Here is a 22,475-nt window from a genome sequence, read left to right as displayed (position 1 = left end):
CTTATAAACATATTAATTAATAAACATTCAAATTAAATTAAAATGCAACTTGTTAAAAAATAAAAATTAACTCCATTAATCATTTAGGATGAATGGTATTAGTAAAGTAATTAAATGATTCAACGTTCTATTTTAAAGAAGTTCAAAGGAAATTTGAAACAAACAAAGTGGTTTTCCGCTGATGTAAAGTGGTAGAATACTGTGTTTTACTTAGATTATTTAGAGCCCAGGGCAGATATTTTAGAGGTATTACTCAGAAAAAAATGGAATTATCAAATTAAAAGTAATAAAATTATCATCTGACTAAAAAAATAATATTTAATTTCTTACAATAAAGTTATCATTAAAAAAAAATAAATAAATACATAAAAGGGTTTCTGTAGTGAGGTCTGGAGTGGACCAGAGGCGGATTCAGGAATTTTCTGACAGAGGGCGCACCGTACCAGGTCAATTTCATACACTTAATCGAAAATATCGATCTAAAAAAATATAGTTTAAATAACTTAAATTTTATTAACAATTTATTTTTCAATTAAGGAAATAACAATAGTAAACAATATTTATATGTCATAAAATCAAGTTATAAAGAAAAAATATTTTAAGATGGATGTACAGATCGATCGTGTTAAGGTGCCTCAACACTTTTGCCAAACATTGGTACATTCGCTCATGCGCAAGTGTGTGGATGGGTTATTAGGATTGGCTGGTACAAGGCCTGAATTTGCGCCCAACTCGTCAGGTGAAGGTTTTTTGGCACAAATCAATAGGCGCTTATGTTGCATTATTACGAGAGTGGTGTGAAAAGTTTCCAACCTAACAAAAATACAAGACATTTTTTCTAAATTTTTTTTTTTTAAATTTTTAATATAGTCCCCTTGAAACCCTACAAACTTCTCTCAGCGATGCTCCCAGCTCTTTAGCCCGTCTAAAAAGCACTCAGCGTTTTTTTCTGCAAAATAATTGTTCACAAAGGTGATTGCCTCTTCATTTGACGAAAATCTCTGTCCTCCGAGCGCAATTTTTAGATGAGGGAACCGTTCAAGTTCAAATCGTACTTCATGGATTTTAGCCATGGCAACCGCTGAGGTGTGAGACGATGCGTAGTCTTGGTGAGACAGGATTTTCTTTTTCTGCAAATGTGGCCGTTTTTCCGCAAGTTCTGCCTTCAGCTTGTCAAGTAATGATGCGTTGTATGATCCTGTAATGGTTTTTCCTTTTTTAAGATAGTAGATTAAAATAACTCCATGACTAGCCCAAAAAACAGTCGCCTATCACTTTCCCAGCCGAGAAAATAGTTTTTGCTTTTTTTTGGAGCCGATTCCTCCTTTGCAGTCCACTGTTGAAATGTATTTTTGTTTCTGGCGTATAATGGTGTATCCAAGTTTCATCTACAATAATTAATCGGCGCCCAAACTCGCATTTATTGCGCATAAACCACGCCAACAGAGCGTTGGAAATGTTCATTCGAACACATTTTTGGTCTAACATGAGCAAACGCAAGCACCCAATGTGCGAACAGCTTTCTCAAATCGAAATGTTGATTTAATATGTAACAAATACGTTCTTTTGGCATGTTCATAACCTCTTCTATCTCTCTCATTTTAATTCGGCGGTCGCCTCGCAGCATTTGGTGAACTTTGGCAATGTTTTCGTCGGTAGTTGCAGTTTTTATACTTCCCGAACGTTCTTTGTCTCCCAAGCTCTTACGGCCACGTTTAAATTCAGCTACCCTAAATTTCACTATGGTGAATGATGATGCAGAGTCCCCATACACAGAATTCAACTCATCTTTGATTTGCGTAGGCGTATTGCCTATCAAAAACAAATATTTAATGACAGCTCGATACTCGATTTTGTCCATTTTCGCAAAAACACTCACATCAACTCACTCAAACGACTGTTACATAAACACTGCGCGTCCAAAATGGCTGAAACTTTGGTGGGTAACTGTCAACAAATGAACAACGAAATCTACTTGCTTTTATTTACGAGTGCTGCCATCTTCACGTTGCGGTCGAAAACTTTTTAGACCACCCTCGTTTATTGGAATGTCCGGGATTTTGTAAATAACATGCGTTTTGGCGAAACAAGAAAACATATTTTATTACAATTAACATTAGTACACCACCGTACACAGAACATAACCATACAAGGAACCTTTCATTTCCTCTACTCATAATAATATTAGCGGGAAACAAGATAAAGATATAGCATGCATCCCCACGGAAATTAAAGTCAATCGAATGTATTTCCCAACAAAAGTCAAAAGAACATTGAAGTGAGAACTGCATTCTTCAGGATAAACATTTAAGCATAGTCACCTCAGCAGAAAAGAAATATCTCAGAAGAGTAACCGAACGAACTCGGAGATATCTCATAAGAAATGATAGAACAAGAGAGGATTTAGGATTGAATTCCCTAACCGAGATCTTAGAGAAAAAACAATTAAAGTTTTTCGGCCATGTATGCCAAATGAGCGAATATTGTGCAAGTTCCTCGAAGCCTAGCCAACAAGGAGAAGACCAATAAGCAGGCCAAGGATGATATGGTTGGATCAAATTACCTGACTGCGAGAGAAGCGGCTGGAGTCCATGACAGTATTGGCAAGTGACCAGAACGGTTGACATGTTTGTACTGAGGCACCTCCACGCTGGAAGGCACAAAGGAGTTAGGAAAAAAAGAAGAGCAGTTTTGAAACTCTTGTATGAAAGAAAACTTGGGGTGGTTAAGGCTAAATTATGGAGAAAGGATTAGTTTATTGGACTGACTTCATAAAAAATATCAAGTATACCTGAGCGGAAGTCTGAGGGAATCTCTGCCGCTGCTCAAGGGTTCAGGCTAAAGTCATCATAAGTTGTTAGAGATATAAAAGAATCTCTATGTACTATTTTCAACTTTTAAAAATTCAAATTCGATCACACTGTATGATGTGAATATTGTTTTCGCAATAATTTCAAATTTGGTTTTGATTCATCAACTTTCATTTGGGATGAACTAGGAATATTAGAAAAATTTTCCTTGCAGATATCTGAATTCTTTTTTCTTAACCGATGTTTTTTTCTCTGTTCCAATGCATCTGTTAATTTAGTAAATGTTCCGGGTTTGTTTGGATCTCGAATTAAAATTTCTCCTTTATGAATATCATCAGGAATATTATATTCTGGTACTTCTTCCAACTTTAATAAATAAAATACCTTTCTCACATATTCGTCTACCAATACAGATTGTTCTATGACAGGTTTCTCAAGTATTCCTTCCCACTTTGGCATAAATACTTGACAGTCGTCTGGAGAATATTTTTTCCATAAATTGTATGCACTGCTCAATCTTTCACGATTTTCTTCAATAGTTGGAACTTTAATGTCTTTTTCTGATAAATGTTTATCACTGTGTCTAACCTTATGTTTTTTTGTCAACATAATGTCCTCCAGAACATCTATGTCTATTCCACATATTTCTTCCCAACCATCTGTAGGTTCTTCTTTTTTTACTGAAATATTAAAATTCATGTATTAATTTGAATAATACAATTGTAATTTTTACTTAAAGAATAATTTATTAAAACTTATACCTCTTTTCTTTCTTCTGTCAAGTGTTTCACTATCACAATCGTCTGTTAAGTCTGTGCTATCATCACTTTCTGATAAACTACTATCGTCATAATTTCCTTCATTATCATGTCCTGGGACACACAATAAATGAAGACATAAGCGTACTGAAGCCGTACTGAAAGAAGACAATCAGCAATGCTTATAAGCAAGCATTCAAAATATCTAGTAAAAGATATAACGCTTTAAAACAAAAGTTACTTGATGAAAACAAAAACTCATAAAACTAAATATAAAAAGTGTAATAAAAAAAAAAAAGAAAACATTAAAAACAAAGCCTGAATTATCTCAAATAGTAATAAATTATTATTGACTAGTTTCAAATGATACGGCCGTTTTTATTAGATCAGAAATGCATCTTCTTTTGTATACTCTCAACATGATTACGACTATAATAAATTGCCTTTGCAAATCTGGACTCATTAAACACCAGATCCCGTCCGAATGATTTATATATGCCCTCCTATAGAACCTCCTTTAGAAAATCCTTCGTCATACGTGCAACCTCCTTCTGGAATTCTCTTCCCATCTCCATTCACCAGTCCTCATCCATTCTTTCCTTTAAACACCTATTCCTCCATTTATTGAATAACCAAACCTCAACATCTTTGTAATCAAATAAATAGGCATGTTTTGATTAACATTATAAACAGAATAAAGCCAATATACCAATGTAATTTCATTCTGCTATCTGAAAATTTGTAAACGCTTACCAGATAAAAATCTCACTATATGAACCATGTATTTATTCTTAGGGGACATATGTCCCAGAAGAAAATTATTTTTTCATTTCATTTCACCATGAATAAGTGTTTCTCTCAACTAGCCCTAAACGATTTCCTAAAACATTATTAAAAATCAATAATACCAGCCCTACTAAGTGTTGTACCTAACCTTGAAAGCCAGATTAATCAATGAATTAAAAAAAAAAAGTTAGGTTACGAATTGAATCTAAGCTAAATCTCAAAACTTCGAACGCCGTGACCGTATGAGGTTACTTCAATTAGACTTCTTCAATCAAGTAATGTATCGCAATATAAATCATGGCGTACAGCTCTAAGGAATTTATCAATAGAAACAAAATTAGCCTCCGTTCCTTCCACGAATAATCACAGAAATATAGAATAAGTACACGTAATTATGGAAGATTTATGTGATAACTTAATTACTGACAGCCTTTATATATTGCGAAAAATATGTTTAAATATAAAATCTACTTATATTTATTTATAAAGGACCATGACTCACTTTTAAAAAACCTGCTCCAGAGTATACCCATTATTCCAAAACATTATTTAAAAAATGTAATTCTTAATTCCTTATCACCAAAACGAGTCTCATTCAAGTAACTACAAGTAATAATCACAAACATATTTATTGTAAAGGTTATGATTATATAATTCAAAAATATAACTATTATTTTTATCAATTTATATATTTATGTAACAAAGGTTATTAATTCAATTTAAGATCTCTGAAATGACATGCTGATGGCGTTTCCATCAGGTTCCAGATAAAGAATTGGATTAGAGATGTGTCGTTCGTGAACGAACTAGTACAGATTAACAATTCAGCAAAAAGAAATACTTTGTTCAGTCTATCTTTTTGTAGTCCGTATTTCCTTTCGCTTAAGAACTTAGCCACATCTACCGAACTACCGAACTACGAGAATTCGTTTGTTCATTTTCATTTTAGTTCAACTGGAACATCTAGTTTGTTCACCCCGTGACTCTTGTTCTTTAGTCTGTATCACTTAACTAACGAATTTGGAAAATCTTCGTTTATATTAGACTGCAACTAAACGAATAGTCGTGAAAAAAATATGTAAAATCTTGATAATGCTCTTGGTGAAATAAAAATTTATTTACTTTCTACTTTTTTCACTTCAGGTAATTAATTTACCTTCTTACTATAATATCTTTATGTAATCATTCTTATATTGCATCTTTATTCAATCATTCGTACAACCTTGCCGATCCATTAATCTTCAGGGCCTATTCTTAAAAAATATGTAGTTACAAAGTTAATATCTTACATTAAAGTTTTGAATTATTATCAACTTTTTGTTTTAATAGTAATATTTATTCCATTAATATCTTATTCTATTTTCTTTGGCCATTTGATATTAAAGAAAAGTTTTAATAACCCTCTGTAATAATAATAAATAGTAAAAAGAATTAATTTTTATCATTTACAATAAATATTTTGTTCAAAACAAATAAATATTTTGTTTGTTGCAAAACAAATTAAGTTTGATACCCTGGAGTGAAACATTTGGTATTTATATTGGATTCCACAGTGAATGTATTGATACGATAAAGGAATAATTCAATTCATTAATCGACTTTCTTTAGATATTATGAAGCTGTACATCATTACCTAATTGTGCTTTAGTTTTCCACTAACTTTTCCTATCAAAAATAAAATGATCTAATTATTACTACTTTCGTAAAGAAAAAACTGTCCGGAAACTTCAGCCTTCACCCTTCGATAACAATCCCCACGTCGGTTGCCTTCCAGGGTTACTCTGTGAGCCACAGAACGATTTGCTCTCTGAAGGACCCGGTACGCCATCTTATTAAGTTCAGCTCCTTCCCTTCTGAGTAGTGAGCCGTCCTCAAACTTGCATGGTGATTAGAAGGATTCGAATCCAGCCCTTCTGTGTTCGATTCATCTCGGAATGAATCCACAATCATCAGCGTTCTTCAAGTCCACAACTCCGATTCCCCCTTCCCATCAATGTTTAATAGGCAGTAGTATTTTAATTTGGAAAATGTTCATTTCATAATGGAAGTGTTTTCTTTTTTTCAAGTGTCTTGAGTTTTTCATGCTTATCTGTAATTATGTTATGAATTGAGTTAATCCAGTCTGATACGCTGAAAAACAGTAATTTGAACTAGATAGTTCGTTTGGGACGTCAGGACCTCGAAGGATTACGCAATGAAAAATTATACTGGACGAACTACCAAAGAACTATTACTGGAAAAGAACTATTCAGCCCATTTTTAAATTGGATAATTGTGCCTAGATTAGTAAATATTCGTAAATTATCTGACGATTATTTTAAAAATGTGTCTCACAGTCAGATGAATACGTTTTTATACATTCTTTATATACAGTATCCTGATATGGACTGAAGAATTACGTTCGTTCAAACTTATACGATTAAAAAAAAACAAACAATTAATTCTCCAATTTTTAGTCGTTTTATCCTCGATGGATAAACCATTTATTTTTATATCATCGAGCGTCAATAATTACACATTTGTCACAATTGATAACATCAGTATCAGTTACGCTACTTGGAAGTTAACAGTACATTACCTTCCCTCTAATGTATACTTTATGTGAACAATAATTTTTGTTATTGTGCAATAATGAAACCATTAATATTTAAATCAAAACTGCTTCTCTCACACATTTTTTTAGAGTGTACTTAGTAAACGTAGAATGATCTCTAGCTAGTTGTTTTTTATCAAATATCTAGTGAATTGTAAATATTGCAAGAATTTTTAAGTTCTTTTTATTTTCTTTTATTAATTTCTTCTCTTTTAAATTATTAGAATTATGGAATGTGAGTGGATATGTTTAGTTTTAATTGCACTCTGTTTGAGTTTTTGTAATTCCTTTCCCGAGCAAGGAAAATGGGATTTTGTTTTGAATGAGGTATGCTCTTATCAGAGATGTTTTTGAATTATATTTATAAATTTATTGAAATACAAACGAAAGTCCTCATTTTAATGTTTCAGAAAACTCAAGAGAAGACTTTAGTCAAAAGTTTATTTAAAGGTTCCCAAATTTTCATACAAGGTAGATTTCAATACTGTAATTTTTAGTATAATTATAAATATGTTCTTGTAAGTTGTTTTATATTATAAGAACTTTTTGTTTAATTTTTTTTCTGTTAAAAGGCTATGTATACACTTTGTTTTATCTGCATCCTTACTTTTATAATTGAGGCACTCAGTCGTAAAACATAATAATTGAAAATATGAAAACATTTTCAGCATTAAAGAGTTTTATGTAATACTGTAGTCAATGTAATATTATTAATTTAATACTAATATCATTCCTTAAAAAATACAAATTGCAAAAAAATTATTTAAAGAATCAGTATTTATTTTTTGTGGTTTAGAAAGAGTACCACTAAAAAGTATATGTGTGGATTATCAATATGTATCAAACTTTTATTGTTCATCATTGAATATTAAACCATTTATGTAGTTAATTACTGATTAGTTTAATTCTTGTGAAGAATATAAGAAGAACTAGAGTTCAACTTGCTCGTTAACTCGGGTTTTACTCAATAGGGGGTTGTAGTTTTCTATAAAATTAATATGAAATGTAATTCTAAAATGAAATCTAATTAGTATTATAACAAATTCTAAAAAGTATTTAAGCAACTAAAAATAATGATAAAAAAAAAATAATGTCAGTGTCATGTGGCAGTTGGGACTGTACTCACTTATACACAATGAGAAAAAGGTCAACGATTATTGTTGGTCATAACCAAGCCCTAGATTTTTATGCAATTGCATATTTTGTTTGCATGTTTTTTTTAAAGCCACTGATCAAAAAATTATTGTCATGTAAGAACATTGTTAAAGTCTTGGTTTGAACTATAACAAAAACAACGTTTTTCACAATTAATGGAAAAATTGTTTATTAAAACTATTGCTCAAAACATATTTCAATCGATTGATATGTCAATACAGTTTTTATTTGTTTCTGTTTTTCATATAACTTGACCAGGGGTTATTTTTAGATATTGCTAGAAATTGTTTAACGGATGGCTGAATCCATCAAAAATTTAATTTGCTTATTGATGAGTTTGATTTCAATTTGCATAAAAAGAGTAATTTTGATTTGAATAGAGTTCTTTAGAAATGTATCTTAAAATTTTGAGTTAGCGTTGTAAATGAAAGTCGATAGGTGTGATCAAATTGAAGCAGTAATAATAATAGGAGGAGATGGTCAGGACTGTGGTTAAAAAAAACAAACAATAGTTTTCAACTATTTATTGATGGCTAACGTTTCAAACCACACTATAGGTTTTTATCTGGGCTAAAATAAAAAGATACAGAGTTGGTTAATGTAAGTGAATAAAAGTTACTTGTAAATAAAGCAGAAATAAAGATGGAGGTCCTAAACTACATCACCATAAACAAACTAACATAAATCATAAATTAAAATAGTATGGAAGTTAAAGTTGAGAAAAAAAAAATTCTTAATTGACATAGTGAGTAATGAACTGCTAAAAAAAGAATTTCATTAAAAAGATCTATTGATTAACGAAGAAGGTACATTAAATGATATAACTAATGATGAATTGATGAATTAATAATATTGAAGCTGTTGTAATAATAATAATATAGGTTATAACCCACAATAATAGAACATTGCTTTTAAGTGAGTAAGTGTTCATCCGCCATCTTAGAGTGCTTTTACTGAAAAGCAGTTAATGTAGATTTGGTGTTAACTTTGATTCTAATAATTTTTTAATATTATCATGTTTTCTAATTATTTTTTTCTTCTGAGATAGTCACCTTCATATTTTAAATATATTACTTTAATTTAGAATTTAGTTAGAGAGGGCAATTTATGGAGAAGAAGGAAGAGCGCGAAGCTATCGGCTTTGTACGGAGACAATGATGTCAAGTTTATAGGGTTAGGTAGACTTCGATAGGCGGGTCATTTAGCGAGGATGTGCAGCGATGACATCCCAAATAAAGTCCTATCCGAGCAATTAAATGCAAAAAGAAGAGTGAGGAGGCCGAACATGAGATGGTCGGACACTGTATCAATGGATGCCCAGGTCCTTCTGGGAACTCGAAACTGAAGAGTTGCAGCAGAAGACAGGACGGCCTGGCGGAAGCTATTAGAGGAGACCCAGGCTCATTACCGGACTGTCGTGCCAATTATGATGATGATGACTTTGATTTCAGATTAATACATTCTTCTTAAAGACGTTTTGGACCATCCACCGATCATGAGGCATTTTCTTGAAAAATAGTTTCATAGTTAATTATTTCACTTATATAATTTATTACATTTAAAGTTTAGTCATTTTATTGGAAAATTGAATATTATTATTGTACTGTATTTATAATGAAGCCAATTTATATTTTACACTAATTGATTTATTACAATTTTATGTAGTGTCGTGTAAAGGAATAGATGAAAGTAAAATCAAAGTAGTTTGGACCTTGCGTGAATCTACTTGCTGGCGATATTACCAAAGATATGGCCAGGTATTTTAATTATTTCTCTTATTAAAAACATTACATTAAAAAACAAAATTTAAAAAGGACATATATATATATTACAGCTTTATTAGTCTCTTCTTATTTAAAAATTTTTTTTTGCTAAATTTATCTTTATACACTTTTTTTTCAGGAATTCGAAGAAGAAATTCTAAACTCACTTGATAACAACACTGTTGTTACGGTTGCTTCTTCTAGTAATGATAAATTATACCCATGCAGCAGCCATATTCTATTGGTAGTTTATTTATTTATTCTAACTCAAATAATCTGTAGTTTTATTAACAAAATACATATGTATATTATTTTTTTACAGGAACCGGTTAAAAGTCAGCCAGATACTACTGTGGAACCGAAAATATCAAAGCTCCCTGAAGAAGGAAAAGATATCCAGAAATTAAAAGTTATACATTCAGTAGGTCAACTTTAATTTTTCTAATATGGAGATTACCTACTTTCTAGAGATGGGCAAAAATTAGCTATAAATGAAACTAATAGATAAAGTTGCCATGGATACAACCCTTATTCATGAATGAACCATTGATAAATAAATGTTGTATCCATGGCAATGGTAGCTATTAGTTACCATATATAGTTGCCAAACTCAGCCTACCTCAGGCATTGCATCAAAAGTGGTTTATTGTTCAACTTCTGTACCAAAAGTTAGAGAAGAATTAAAACATTAATTGTGTTTTTAAATATTTATAAAAAAATAATCTTATCGATTAACTCTGAGATGCTTATTGATGATATTTGAGAAATTATTTATTAAAAGTTAATGTATCATAGGTAGGTTAAAAAGGAACCTTTTCTAGCCCAACCGTACAGGGTGATGAAAATAAACAGAAAAAAAAAGTTCGAATTTTTTTTATATTGTATTTTTCATAATTTAAAATAATACAATTAACACCTTTAAAATAGAATATATATACATTAAATAAAAAAGAGAACTTACTAAAACTGATTACTATTACATAATTAATTATCAGGTAAATAAAATAAAAGAATAATTAAATAAACCTGACTTAAAGAAAAATGAAATTTATACCGTGGTGACCGCACCCGGACCAAATTCCATTTATTGATACACACGCTCAATCAGAAATCTTCCAAAAATGAATTTTTTTTTTTAAATTAAAAAAAAATTATTAAAATGAACTCATGGGAGTGAGGAAATAAACAAATTGTCTTTATCCCCGTTGGTGACTCTGATGTGTGATTGATTCTTGTCCTCATGTCGTGACGAAATGAATAGTACGAGTGAGTTGGCTATACTGCAAGCCACTTATAATGCATCGGGAGATAAGTATGTTGTATATACATAATAACTGTTACCCTACAGTATTGTTTATATCTGTGTTATTTATATTATTAGTTCATTATCAACATAATAGATACGTTCTGTTATATAATCAATTACTAAAATATATATTGGCCGCACGTTAGAGGCATTTCAAATTAATAGGTATAAAAATTCTAATTGTTTGGCATATAGGACAATAATCCCAAAAGGTCTCCTGTTTTCGTTTTAGAAATAAGAAATTCCTTTTATTTTCGATTATAGAATAAAAGCTAGTTAATACAACTACGATAAGATTCAAGGGTAGGTTGTATTAACCTGAGAAGAAAAAATTACATGTTTTAATTATTTTATTTTTTTTTTTAAATTGATAGATATTACAATCTGCCACACAGTTGTGGGCAATAGGTAATAGTGATGAATGATCTCATACATACTAAAATAAATAAAAAAAACTCTCTTAAAATGTATACAAACAAAAGAATAAACAAGATGAACATAATCGAACTATGTTTTAATTATTAAAAATATATATTTTTTCCCTTGTCTCTTCACTATGAAGTTAAAGTGTATTGATAATAAAATGTGGATTTTCCATGAAAAAAGTTTATGAAATTCATCAGAAAATAGTTAACATAAATGCATTGTTACATAAAATAATTATGGGATACTGGAAGATTATTGATTGACCGTGTGTATACATGAATGGAATATGGTCCGGGTGCGGTAAAAAAAAAACTCAAATAGTAGATAATTATACTATTTTATTGAGCCAACGTTTCGCCCCACGTTGCAGGGCTTCGTCAGGGCTAAAAAAGATACAAACACTATAGTTACAAAAAGGAAAAAAAGAAAAAACATAAGTGTAAAATAACAGGGGTATAAAATGTAAAAACTTAAGATATAATAAGAAAAATTAAAGGTTATTTATAGTAAATGAAAAGGGTAATAGTAGCAGATAGATAAGAGAAGAATTTTTTTGAAAAAAGGATTTTTTTTTTACCGCACCCGGACCATATTCCATTCATCTAAAATAATTTATAATAACTAAATAGATTATATAATAATTTATCATATTAAGCTTCTTCTTTTTTTTACATATTTATGATTATTTAAATATTTGAATTAATAGGATAATTTTAATGATAAACCTATGTTTGTTACATTTATAGAAAGTAAAAAATTAATTTAAAAAAAAAATGATTTTATTTTAGACGAAATCTTGATTTCCGAGCACGTGTTGATTTATATCGCTATCTGTTGATAATCAATACATCACCAGCTGTTTATCCTTTGTGTTCTTTAACACCACTATCTCAAAAGCTCCCTTTGCAGAAACTAAGCTCATTTTCAGATTTGAAGTTTCCTCCAACTTTTATCGCTTTGAATGATTAGATAGGATAGGGGTTCATTGAATTAACGTGGGTTGTAACTGTATTAATTGTATTCATATCATTTTAAAGGTTGAAGTCTATTATATTGAAGTCTATTAGTCTATTCATCAGTTTGTTGATTGCATTTTTTAAGATGATGTGACAACTGTTGTAAGGACATAATCATTCCAGTTTTGCACTATTTTCTTGAGAAGGCATTGAACCTCATCTTTCACCTCGTTAGACCTGAATCGCCCTCTGGCTAAATGTTCTTTCAACTTTACAGAGAGGGTTTGTAATAATGTTTCGCATTTATAGTGGTCTCAGTAGAAATAATGTTGATCAAAAATATCAACTTTCGATCCTAAAACACAGTTGCAATGTCTTTGCTGGCAGACTGTTTGAACTTTAATAGACTTAAATCCTGCTGGCATATCTATAAACACTATCAGGTACTTTTAAATACTGGAAAAAAAAAAAATCAAATGACAAATCAGAGGGCTGTTCAAAGTGGGGCGAAATGTCGGAAAATAAATAGTTGTAAACTATTTTTGTTTCTCCTTTGACCACAACTCCTCTGACCATCTTCCTATATAACATACTTATTTTAGTCTAATCAGATAATATTTTTAATCTAACAATAAATATCCCTATACAAGTATACAATAATAATTATAAACATTAAAAGTATACAACATTAGAACTTGTCTTTTTTTTTCTTGTTTTTATCTCTTTGGTTCTTTTATCTTTTTTTTTCTCCTTTTTTCCCCTTTTTCATGATTTTTTTTTCTCCTTTTCCATTCTTTCCCCTTTCTCTCTTTTTTCCTTTTCCTTCCCTTCTTTTTCCCTTTCATATTTTGGTTTCAACCCAATGTGCCTTTAACAGAATAATGTATAAAATAGTGATAGAGATTTGAGAAAATATAAGAAAGATACTTAAGTAACAAATATAAATTTTAAAAAATCAACAAACTATGTTAAAATTAATATACAATAAATATTAAAAATATTTACAAAAATAAAAAAAAACTATCACATCATTTTCAAAAATGCCTCACCTGAAGTAGTGATTACATAGAATAGAGCTTCAAAAAAAAAAAAAAAAAAAATCTGTTAAAATGATGTAACAATTATAGAAAATAAAGGGAATTTCGTATTTTAAAAAAATATATTTATATTAAACTTTTTTTTTTACATTACCTCATACTATTTTGTTAGATGAGGTTTTTTATTATATAAATTTTTGAAGATTTAATATTTTTGTTTTAAGGAATCTAAGAGGGCTGTGTACAAAGTATCGGAAGATGGTTTCTACATTCTCAGCATCCACATATCAGCGGAAAGTGGAGGTGTATTCAAAGAAGCAAGCGTTCATGTTGAAATGAAAGGAACATATGGCTATTTATCTGCTGCCAATTGGCCCCTTTTACCGGTAAATAAATGTTTTATGTTGAACGATGAATTTGATGGAAATGAATTAAGTCTTCCAATAGCAAAACTTGTTAAGTATAAAAAATTGAAATTTTATTGCCATTTTTTTCTTTGAATTTACATTTATGCATTACTGTAGATACTATATGAGGAGAAGACGGTTTGGGATGCGGTCAGCAAAAAAATACACAAATAAAAAAAACTTGTTTCAGTTGAATTTCAGGCCTTTACTATGGCTAAAAAAACAAAATGAGATAACAACCTTAATTTAGAGACGAAAATATATATAAAGAAAATAATAATAAACTAACTTGGAAATATATATAACTATATATATAGTATTTAGGTAGTAGTAGATTGATACTAATGAAAGAAAACAATATTTTTGATCTTACCCATTGTATTATACATATCGTTTTCTTTCACCTCATCATGTTGTTTTAAATTATTTTTCATTATTTCTAGACGTTAATTACATGTTTTATTATGTTTATTCTATTACTCATCATTTAAATTTTCTTTTTCACCTTTCATTATGTTTATTTCTGCGATGGGAGATGGCCGAACTTCTTATTTCTTTACTGAAACCAAAGTAACACTTATTACCCCTCACAATTGCTGGCGAGTCTTGAGGGTTATCTTTTTTCCATAACTTATCACCTAGAAAGGTGAAGTGATCCAAATCCTAAAATTATATGGCTATATTGTCTTCTCCTGTTTTACACTCATTCCCATAGCTTCCATTGCTTTGGCTAACTTTAAAAATTCTTTCATTAAGATCCAAAAAGGGTCACACAACTAGGTCTATGTCATCCGTAAAACCAAGTAATTGCTTTTGCCTATTGAAAATGGTGTCGTTAATCTGAATTTCTGAATCATGTAATGCCTTTGTTTTAAAGTGGCAAATTTCAAAGAATCAAGTTAAAAAATAGAGAGAGAGAAATACTTTATTTATCTATGCTGCCTAAATACATTAGGCTGCTATCTCATACAGCATACTTATCAATCCGTAATCGGACATATATAAATTACACATACATGATATAATCAGAAAAAAAAGAGATACAATAATAGGATATAATAAACAATTTTTTTCACCCCTACAGTTTCCTTTTACAATCCATTTCGGCCTGTACAACAAATACAAATTTTTCATTCATTCCTATTTTTCTTTCTCATTTCTGCTCCTCCAATTTCACCCTTTCACAATTATTCAATTCACCTGATCAACAAATTCGCTCTCCGTAATTCACCCTCCTAAATCCTCTTCAGTGACCCGCTAAACAAATTCTATATTAGACGGTAATGTGAGATCAGACCATCATTCATAGTCACAGCAGTAGTTCAGTCTACTAAGAACAAACAAATAGATACATTTTACGAGAATAAGACTAACACATAGATTAAAAGGAAAACATAATAAAAAATACCGGTTACAGGAAACACTGGAATGGATAAATAAGTTTTAAAAAAAACACACAAAAAAAATAGTATTAATAAAATAAAATAATTTAATGAATAAATACGTTAAAACACACAAATAGAGAGGTCAACATATTAAAATAAATAAATAAAACAAAGAATAATCTCCGAGCTAATTCCCATGCAGGTGATGGTGTATGATCCCTAGGGAGTCCAAAATAATATTTTAAGCCCAGATCGCAATATCCCCAATGCTAACACCTAGGCCTTCTAAGAAGCTCCTTGTTCTATCTGGTATTGTTCCACGAGATCCAAACCAGAGGCCTCTTATTTCACTTTTTGAAAAACAGATCTGGATAGTGCTTAGCGAGTTTTACAACTGGTCAACTCAATTAAAATCATTGGTTTGACTTTTATTTATTATTTATATGACCTTAGATATTTGTTATCAGTTTTATGGTGCTATGTGCCTGATATACGTGAGTATGGGAGCAGTCTGGTTAGCTGTTAGCTTCCTTCAGTGGCGCGACCTACTTAGGATTCAGTTTTGGATTGGTGGAGTAATCTTTCTGGGGATGCTCGAAGTTGCCACCTTCTACGCTGAATACTCTAATTTTAATTCCACCGGCCTCACCATAGAATGGGTCGTTCTCACTGCAGAAATAGTGTCTTGTGCCAAACGCACCCTGGCACGGATGCTGGTCATCATCGTCAGCCTCGGTTTTGGTATAGTTAAGTAAGTAGTGCTATTTAATTATAGCCTTAAGTAATTATTTCAGTAAGTAGTGTTAATTAATTATAGCCTTAAGTAATTATTTCAGTAAGTAGAGTTAATTAATTTGTATTAATGTGTCCTACTGTACATGAAAAAATTTAATTAATATAATATCAAGGAAAAATTTAATTATATTTTTAACTATGCTGGATCCTGTAACTCTTATGTTTAGTTTTAATTTCAAATTGTAAATTTCTGTATGAAACAGGTGAGTACATAACCAATTACATTTGAAATTGATGTGGAAAATCAAGAAGACTAATCTAAAAAAAAACTAACTTTGTCGAAAGAGTCTTCAGTTTGTTATTTTTGTTCTTACAAGGTTTTTTTAACAACATACTGTTTTAAACTCTTTAAAGAAAACTCATATACTTCAATGAAAACAATATATTTTCATTCTTTCTCCCTGTGTTGTGAGCATATATTGTTAGCTGAATACATATCATATATGTAGGTGGGAGGAGCCTTCCTGACTCCACAAAACGATGAAGAATTTATTATAAATATATCTATTGTTTCTTTACAAAATGGAATTTTTCTGCTAAATTAATTTTCTTTTAGTAAATTTAAGACAGACTCAATTGTGACAACTAATTTAGAGCTTGGTGGTACACTGCAGGCCAAGATTGGGGCCGATGCTGCACAGGGTGGTGTGTGTTGGTATGCTCTACTTCATCCTTGCCGTATCAGAGTCATACATGAGAGTCGTGCAACCTAAAAAAGAACCTGCGAACCAGTTCGTCATCGCTACTGTTCCCTTAGCTGTCCTCGATTCGGCTATCTCATGGTGGATCTTCATCAGTCTAGCTCAGACCACTCGAACTCTGAGGCTAAGGAGGTAACTATTTTTTACAATTAGATGTATTAATTTATTTTATATTAATTATTATTTTTAAGTAAATTAATTAAACTTTTTCAAAAAATTATGAACATTCTATGAATTGAATTTAAAAAAAAAGCTTCATTTTCAGTCTAATATGAACTCTAGTCATATGCACTACTTGTTAGGCTATGTGCCTTCTCATTGCTTAAAATACCTGAATGCTCAGGCACCTGTTCTTTCCTTATCTTATTGGTTAAGGATAGAATGTATAAGTTAATATTACACCATATAGGTGGGATCTTGGGTGAGCCATATATCCCCTGCATGAAGCCAAACCCTCATGCAACGATCGAAGAGGAGACTGGCTTCCATACAGAGATTGGTTTTGCTTAGGGTCACGAAGGCATTGGAATGGTGTCCCACAAGTACTGGCTCTGGGATGGAGTAATGCCTCTGGACCTCATTCCCAAGGAGGACACCACTAAGTATAATGTCAAGAGGCTGGCCAGAGGCTCAAGACACTTCTGGAGGGATTCCTGCAGAGGATCAGTGAGACCCCTACTAAGCAATAGAGAAAGATGATAAGGAAGAATTCTATAGAAGATTAGAATGGAGAGTAGGTGATAAGCCAGAAGGGTGCTACCATGAGAAAATTTTTCCTTATCCAGTTAAGACTGGAAGCTATATGGGTCCATGGGTCCTCCCAGATCCTAACAGGAAAATGGGTTGCAAAGATTCAGAAAGGACATTGGCCCTCGTACCCCATCTGTGGAGTCCCTGAAACAGTAAAATATGTTGGTAGACTTTATCACCATGAAAAAACAACGAGCTAGGTTGTTGAGAAATACTGGGACCTTCGCCCTTGCTGAGTTCTCCTGAGAGAGGAGAACTATCCTTTCTTCAGGGTATTTAATGATTGGAAAGAGGTGGATGGCTCAACGCTCTTTACTCTGGGTAGGGCCCTGTCTCCAGGAGACAGCCAAAAGGATGCGGTAGACCAGGAATGCTGCTCCAGGTACCGGCCGAATGCAGAAGGATAAGGTTCCTCAGTACGGTGCTCAACTGAGTGCTGGGATGTACCACAGGCAACCCTCAATCAAATTGTTCCCACTATTACACAAATCCTGTAATTTATTTAGAATAAGAAACTATTTAAAATAAAGTGTTATGTATTGGCCGCAGTGATGTATGTATTAACACCCTATTATAATCCACTGTAGTCAAAATATCCTGTATGCCGGAAATAGCTATGTTGGAAATGATAAAAAAAAAAGGAAGGTAACTTTACATTCTTCTGCCAATTAGGATTGAGTTTCATAAACTCATTGGCTGCTATCTGTGAATATCAAGTTTAACCTGTTCCTTAATCCCTCTTCTACTAGGCTTTGACCACAGATATTAATCGTCATCACTTCAGCCTGAAAGACCGAGGTATGTCTTTCTTAGGATGTGGTTATACCCTCTTTGGTCTAACCATTCTCCATCAACCTCAACCCTGTCCCATCAGGGATCTGTTTATTGAAACAATTGACCAAATTACACAGTCCCGTTAATCCTTATAAATCAAAATGAAAGTTCTGTTTGGGTGTTAGGCAATGTTTATGTTAATGTGAAATTATTATTTTACATTATTCTTTTTACTATATTTTTGCTTGAATGCTGTTTTTAGGAATCTTGTGAAATTAACACTCTATCGGCATTTCACCAACATCCTGATCTTCGCTGTTGTGGCTTCAGTGATGTTCATGCTGTATTCCATTAAAGCTCACAGCCTCACAGTATGCTTTAGGGTAATATTTTCCATACTTTAAATTAGTTTATTACTTTTAGTGATTTATTATATGATAGAAGAATGACATTAATTATGATATCTGCTTTTCTAAGGATTGGAAAGAATTGTGGATAGACGATGCATATTGGCGTCTACTATTCTCTATTATTCTTATCGTAATTATGTTTTTGTGGAGGCCAACAAATAATAATCAGAGGTACGTTAGATAGTTTTTATTATTTATTTCTTAATTAATATTAATGTTAATTGAACCCACATATACAATGAGGAAACACCAAATTTTTCAGGTTATATTTTATGAGCTGTATTGATAATTTTTTTATTCCTTAATAAAAAACCAAGGTTCTGTCTATACATAATATTAATAATAATATAGGGAATTTTCGATTAGCTTATAAAACAAAACTTCTGACATTTATCAATTTAATGGGAGTTTTTTTATTTAAATGTTTTATAATAATTGGTCTTCTCTCAATTTATTATTGTTTAGTCTGAATTCAGGACCATTCATTACTTAATTTAAGATACTGGTTCTTGACCGTCACCGGTAATTATCACTTTTTTTTTTTTTAATATCAAAAATATCGGTTTAAGGATTTTTTATTTTTAAATTTCTATTAAAATTTTTTTATTCATTTTGTTTTATAATTTATTATAAATTGCAGTGTTCTTTTTATAATTAAGTTATATTATGTCAATTTTTTTATCATCATTTTTACAAAGCCGTTGTTGTGTTGGAATATAATGATGGCATGGATAGGGTAGATCACCATGATAGCCTCTTATCTTCTTTTTCACTTATGAGAAAATGTATAAAAAGTTATAAAAGAATATATTTTTTTTTATCTAAAGGATATTGTACTTTTTAGTGCTTATGTTTTATTTTCGAAGGCATCAAATATAACAAAAAGCAAAAAAATTTGCACGTTTTCAAAAATTTTGATATATCACTTCGCTTACAATCAAAACAATAGGGCCATTTTCCAAGGAATATTCCACCCACAGAAGCTAAAAAAAAATCCTCAAATACAGTGTAATGGATGTGCCAAATATAAAAAAACGCAGCGAGACTACTTTAGAGTGCTAGGAATGCCTTGTGACATTACATATTACAAAATGTTTTGAAATTTACCATAAAGAAGTAGATTATTAATCAATAAAATATTATTGTTGTTGTGAGTATTCATTCATATCCGTGTAAAAATTTTTATGTACCCCTATCCATGCAAATGGTTAAACTTACAGTACACACATATAAAAACAATGAATTTATGAATAAATAAAAATGTAGACATAAGTAAAAACAGGTGTAAATTGAAATAGTAATAAGAAAAAAATCAAATAAATCAGTTAATAACAAATAAATAAGTTAAAAACAATTTTTTTTTATTTATCTTTACCATGAAACTAAAAGAAAAACATATGAATTGAAGGGGTATGTGGATGAAGAGATAGGTGCCCATCTAGAGAGTGTGAGGTACTCTAACCTCGAACTCCAATTAATAACTGAGATAGCTAGGTGTAGAAGGAGCTATGTACACTTCAAAACATAACAAGCTCCGACAAAAACAAATTGAACTTATGTTACATAAAATTTACTGTTTGTAACATAATCCCTTTTTTTTTTAATGTATGATTGTTTCCTATGTTTATTGTATTTATATAATTTTGTATGAATGTTAGGTATGCATTTTCTCCTCTTTTGGACGCTCCAGAGGACGATGATGATGATGATGAAGAGGAACAGTTTGTAAATGATGCCTATGGTGAGTTTATAAAAAAAAAGAAGAGTTATCTCATTTTGGGACCTATAAGTTGTTATTAAAAGCTTAAAAAGAAATTTAATCTGCCTTTATCCTCTAGAGAATCCATCTTTGATGTGTTGGTAGAGTAATATATTTTTTTCACCGTTATTTTGGGGAGGAAGGTTATCTAAAGGTTACCATCCTAATCTAATCATGGTGGGTTGGTCAAGTTTTTATTCTGTGGAACTGCCAAGAAATAAAAATTGTATCCTCCTGTCTTTTTGAGGATTCCAAGTTAGTCGTTTGTTCAGCTTTAATCCAAGGTAGCGGATCTGTTCTTGAGGGGTAAGAGCTACATTATTAAAGTATACTGTAGAGCAGTTGGTAGGTTTACGATGAAGAGTAAGAGGTGATTTGATGGGATTTTCAATAAATTTAATATTTTTTCTAACATTTTTTAGAGATATTTTTTCTTTTCTAAATAAATTATTATCTATAAATTTTAAGATAGTTTTGTAAAAATAAAATAGTTAAGGTGGTAAATTAGCAACAATTTTAAGATTTCCTGCTTTATTACTGTGGTGCATTATTGTTCTTAATGTTTGATGCTATAGATTTGCAAGTTTTGATAAATGATTATCAGCGCTGGCACCATAACGTTCGATCCCATATCTTAATATCGATTCAAATAATGCAGTATATCTATACTGCACTATCTCTTTGGACTTTTAAATATGCCTATGTGCTGTTTGTTTACCTCCCTATTAAGAATGTTGTGTTGTGAATTTTAATGAACGTGGCTATATGAAAATATTTCAAATAAGAAATAGATGCATTTAACAAATGAGGTAAAATTGATTATAAGTTTTAATTGTAAACATAAGAAATTATCTTTTTAAAACAATTTTGATCCTTTTTCTCTCAACTTTATTCTTTTTTAACATCCGACGTTTCAGAATTCGTCAAAGAATAAAGTTGAGAGAAAAAGGATCAAAATTGTTTTAAAAAGAAACTAAACCACTCTCAAACAAGTATATTAATAAAAAATAAGAAATTATGATAATGTTATCTTTCATGCCATTTTTCAATTTCAGGTGCTTTTTAAATATTGCTCGATTTAACTATCTTAAAGTTTCCTCTTCCCATTTTAAACTAATATTTCAAAAGTGATATAGGACTGTCGTTCCCCGGGGGTCTTAGTGGGGAGGATCCTGCGGGAAAGGATTGATTTTTTTTAGTTAAGATCTCCTCTCGTGAGATTGTGACATGTCGTACACCAACCAACCTATTCGCTATAATTGTCTGTTAATAAGTCAGATAAGTAAGGCTACCATGGAGGGCAGAAGTGGAGGGTATATGTATAGGGTGCATGGCGATGGGGAAATCTGAAACGTAATACAAAAAAAAACATAATAGTGATAATATTATAAATAGAAGTTTTTTTCCATCTCAATATCTTAATAAAAAAAATTAATTATAAATTTCTTATAGTTTCAATGATATATTTTGATTTATTGAATTGAAATCATGGTTTCAGGAGTCAAAATGAGGGCTCAAGGAACCGGGTCATCGTCACCGAAACCGAAGTCCAGTCCCAACAATCCTGTAAGTCTGAAAATTATTCATAGACCACTTAAGAAATATTTCTTCTTATTATAGGTTATTTTATATTCAAGTATAAGTTCTTTTGTTAAATGATTTGAAACAGACTGTAAAGAAAAAGTTTCCAACCTTCATTCTTCAATGGATCCCAAAAAAAAAATATTTTCTTTTTAATTATTACTGGTTACTTTAAATTAAATTAAAAAAAAAATTGTATGATTTTTTTTATTCTTATTCTTTCAGGATGAAGATTTGAAATGGGTGGAAGAAAACATTCCCGCATCACTTGTAGATACGTAAGTTATTAAGTTTTTTAAATATATATTTATTACTACTTTTAT

General features: G+C 30.9%; 2 protein-coding genes across 4 annotated transcripts in view; one reads left to right on the top strand and one right to left on the bottom strand.

The window, feature by feature from the left end:
- LOC106678769 (uncharacterized) overlaps positions 1–4,978 on the bottom strand; it is a 20,467-nt gene extending 15,489 nt beyond the window's left edge. The window contains exons 1-4 of one of the 2 annotated variants that reach the window (XR_001342823.2): positions 4,857–4,968; positions 3,572–3,682; positions 2,792–3,490; positions 366–479 (exon numbers count right to left, since the gene is read on the bottom strand). The gene's annotated coding sequence lies outside the window, so the exon portion shown is untranslated. Of the gene's footprint in view, positions 1–365; positions 480–2,791; positions 3,491–3,571; positions 3,727–4,856 lie in introns of both variants that reach the window. The other variant, XM_067049887.1, reaches the window with a different exon arrangement.
- The window catches only part of LOC106678761 (transmembrane protein 87B), a 23,228-nt gene continuing 5,295 nt past the window's right edge, over positions 4,543–22,475 (top strand). Inside the window, exons 1-13 of one of the 2 annotated variants that reach the window (XM_067049885.1) lie at positions 4,543–4,629; positions 7,358–7,418; positions 9,768–9,859; positions 10,005–10,109; positions 10,188–10,286; positions 13,815–13,976; positions 15,850–16,133; positions 16,792–17,010; positions 18,665–18,785; positions 18,880–18,983; positions 20,471–20,553; positions 22,070–22,137; positions 22,378–22,430. In XM_067049885.1, coding sequence (XP_066905986.1) covers positions 4,597–4,629; positions 7,358–7,418; positions 9,768–9,859; positions 10,005–10,109; positions 10,188–10,286; positions 13,815–13,976; positions 15,850–16,133; positions 16,792–17,010; positions 18,665–18,785; positions 18,880–18,983; positions 20,471–20,553; positions 22,070–22,137; positions 22,378–22,430 — 1,484 coding nt within the window. In that variant the 5' untranslated portion in view covers positions 4,543–4,596. Of the gene's footprint in view, positions 4,630–6,901; positions 7,275–7,357; positions 7,419–9,767; positions 9,860–10,004; positions 10,110–10,187; positions 10,287–13,814; positions 13,977–15,849; positions 16,134–16,791; positions 17,011–18,664; positions 18,786–18,879; positions 18,984–20,470; positions 20,554–22,069; positions 22,138–22,377; positions 22,431–22,475 lie in introns of those variants that run through there. The other variant, XM_014417506.3, reaches the window with a different exon arrangement.

Source organism: Halyomorpha halys, unplaced genomic scaffold, assembly GCF_000696795.3.
Source record: "Halyomorpha halys isolate HHAL.00 unplaced genomic scaffold, Hhal_1.1 Scaffold11.1, whole genome shotgun sequence".
Taxonomy (NCBI): Eukaryota; Metazoa; Arthropoda; class Insecta; order Hemiptera; family Pentatomidae; genus Halyomorpha; species Halyomorpha halys.
The sequence above is the reverse complement of the archived record's forward strand: the minus strand, read 5'-3'. Positions and strand labels throughout refer to the sequence as shown.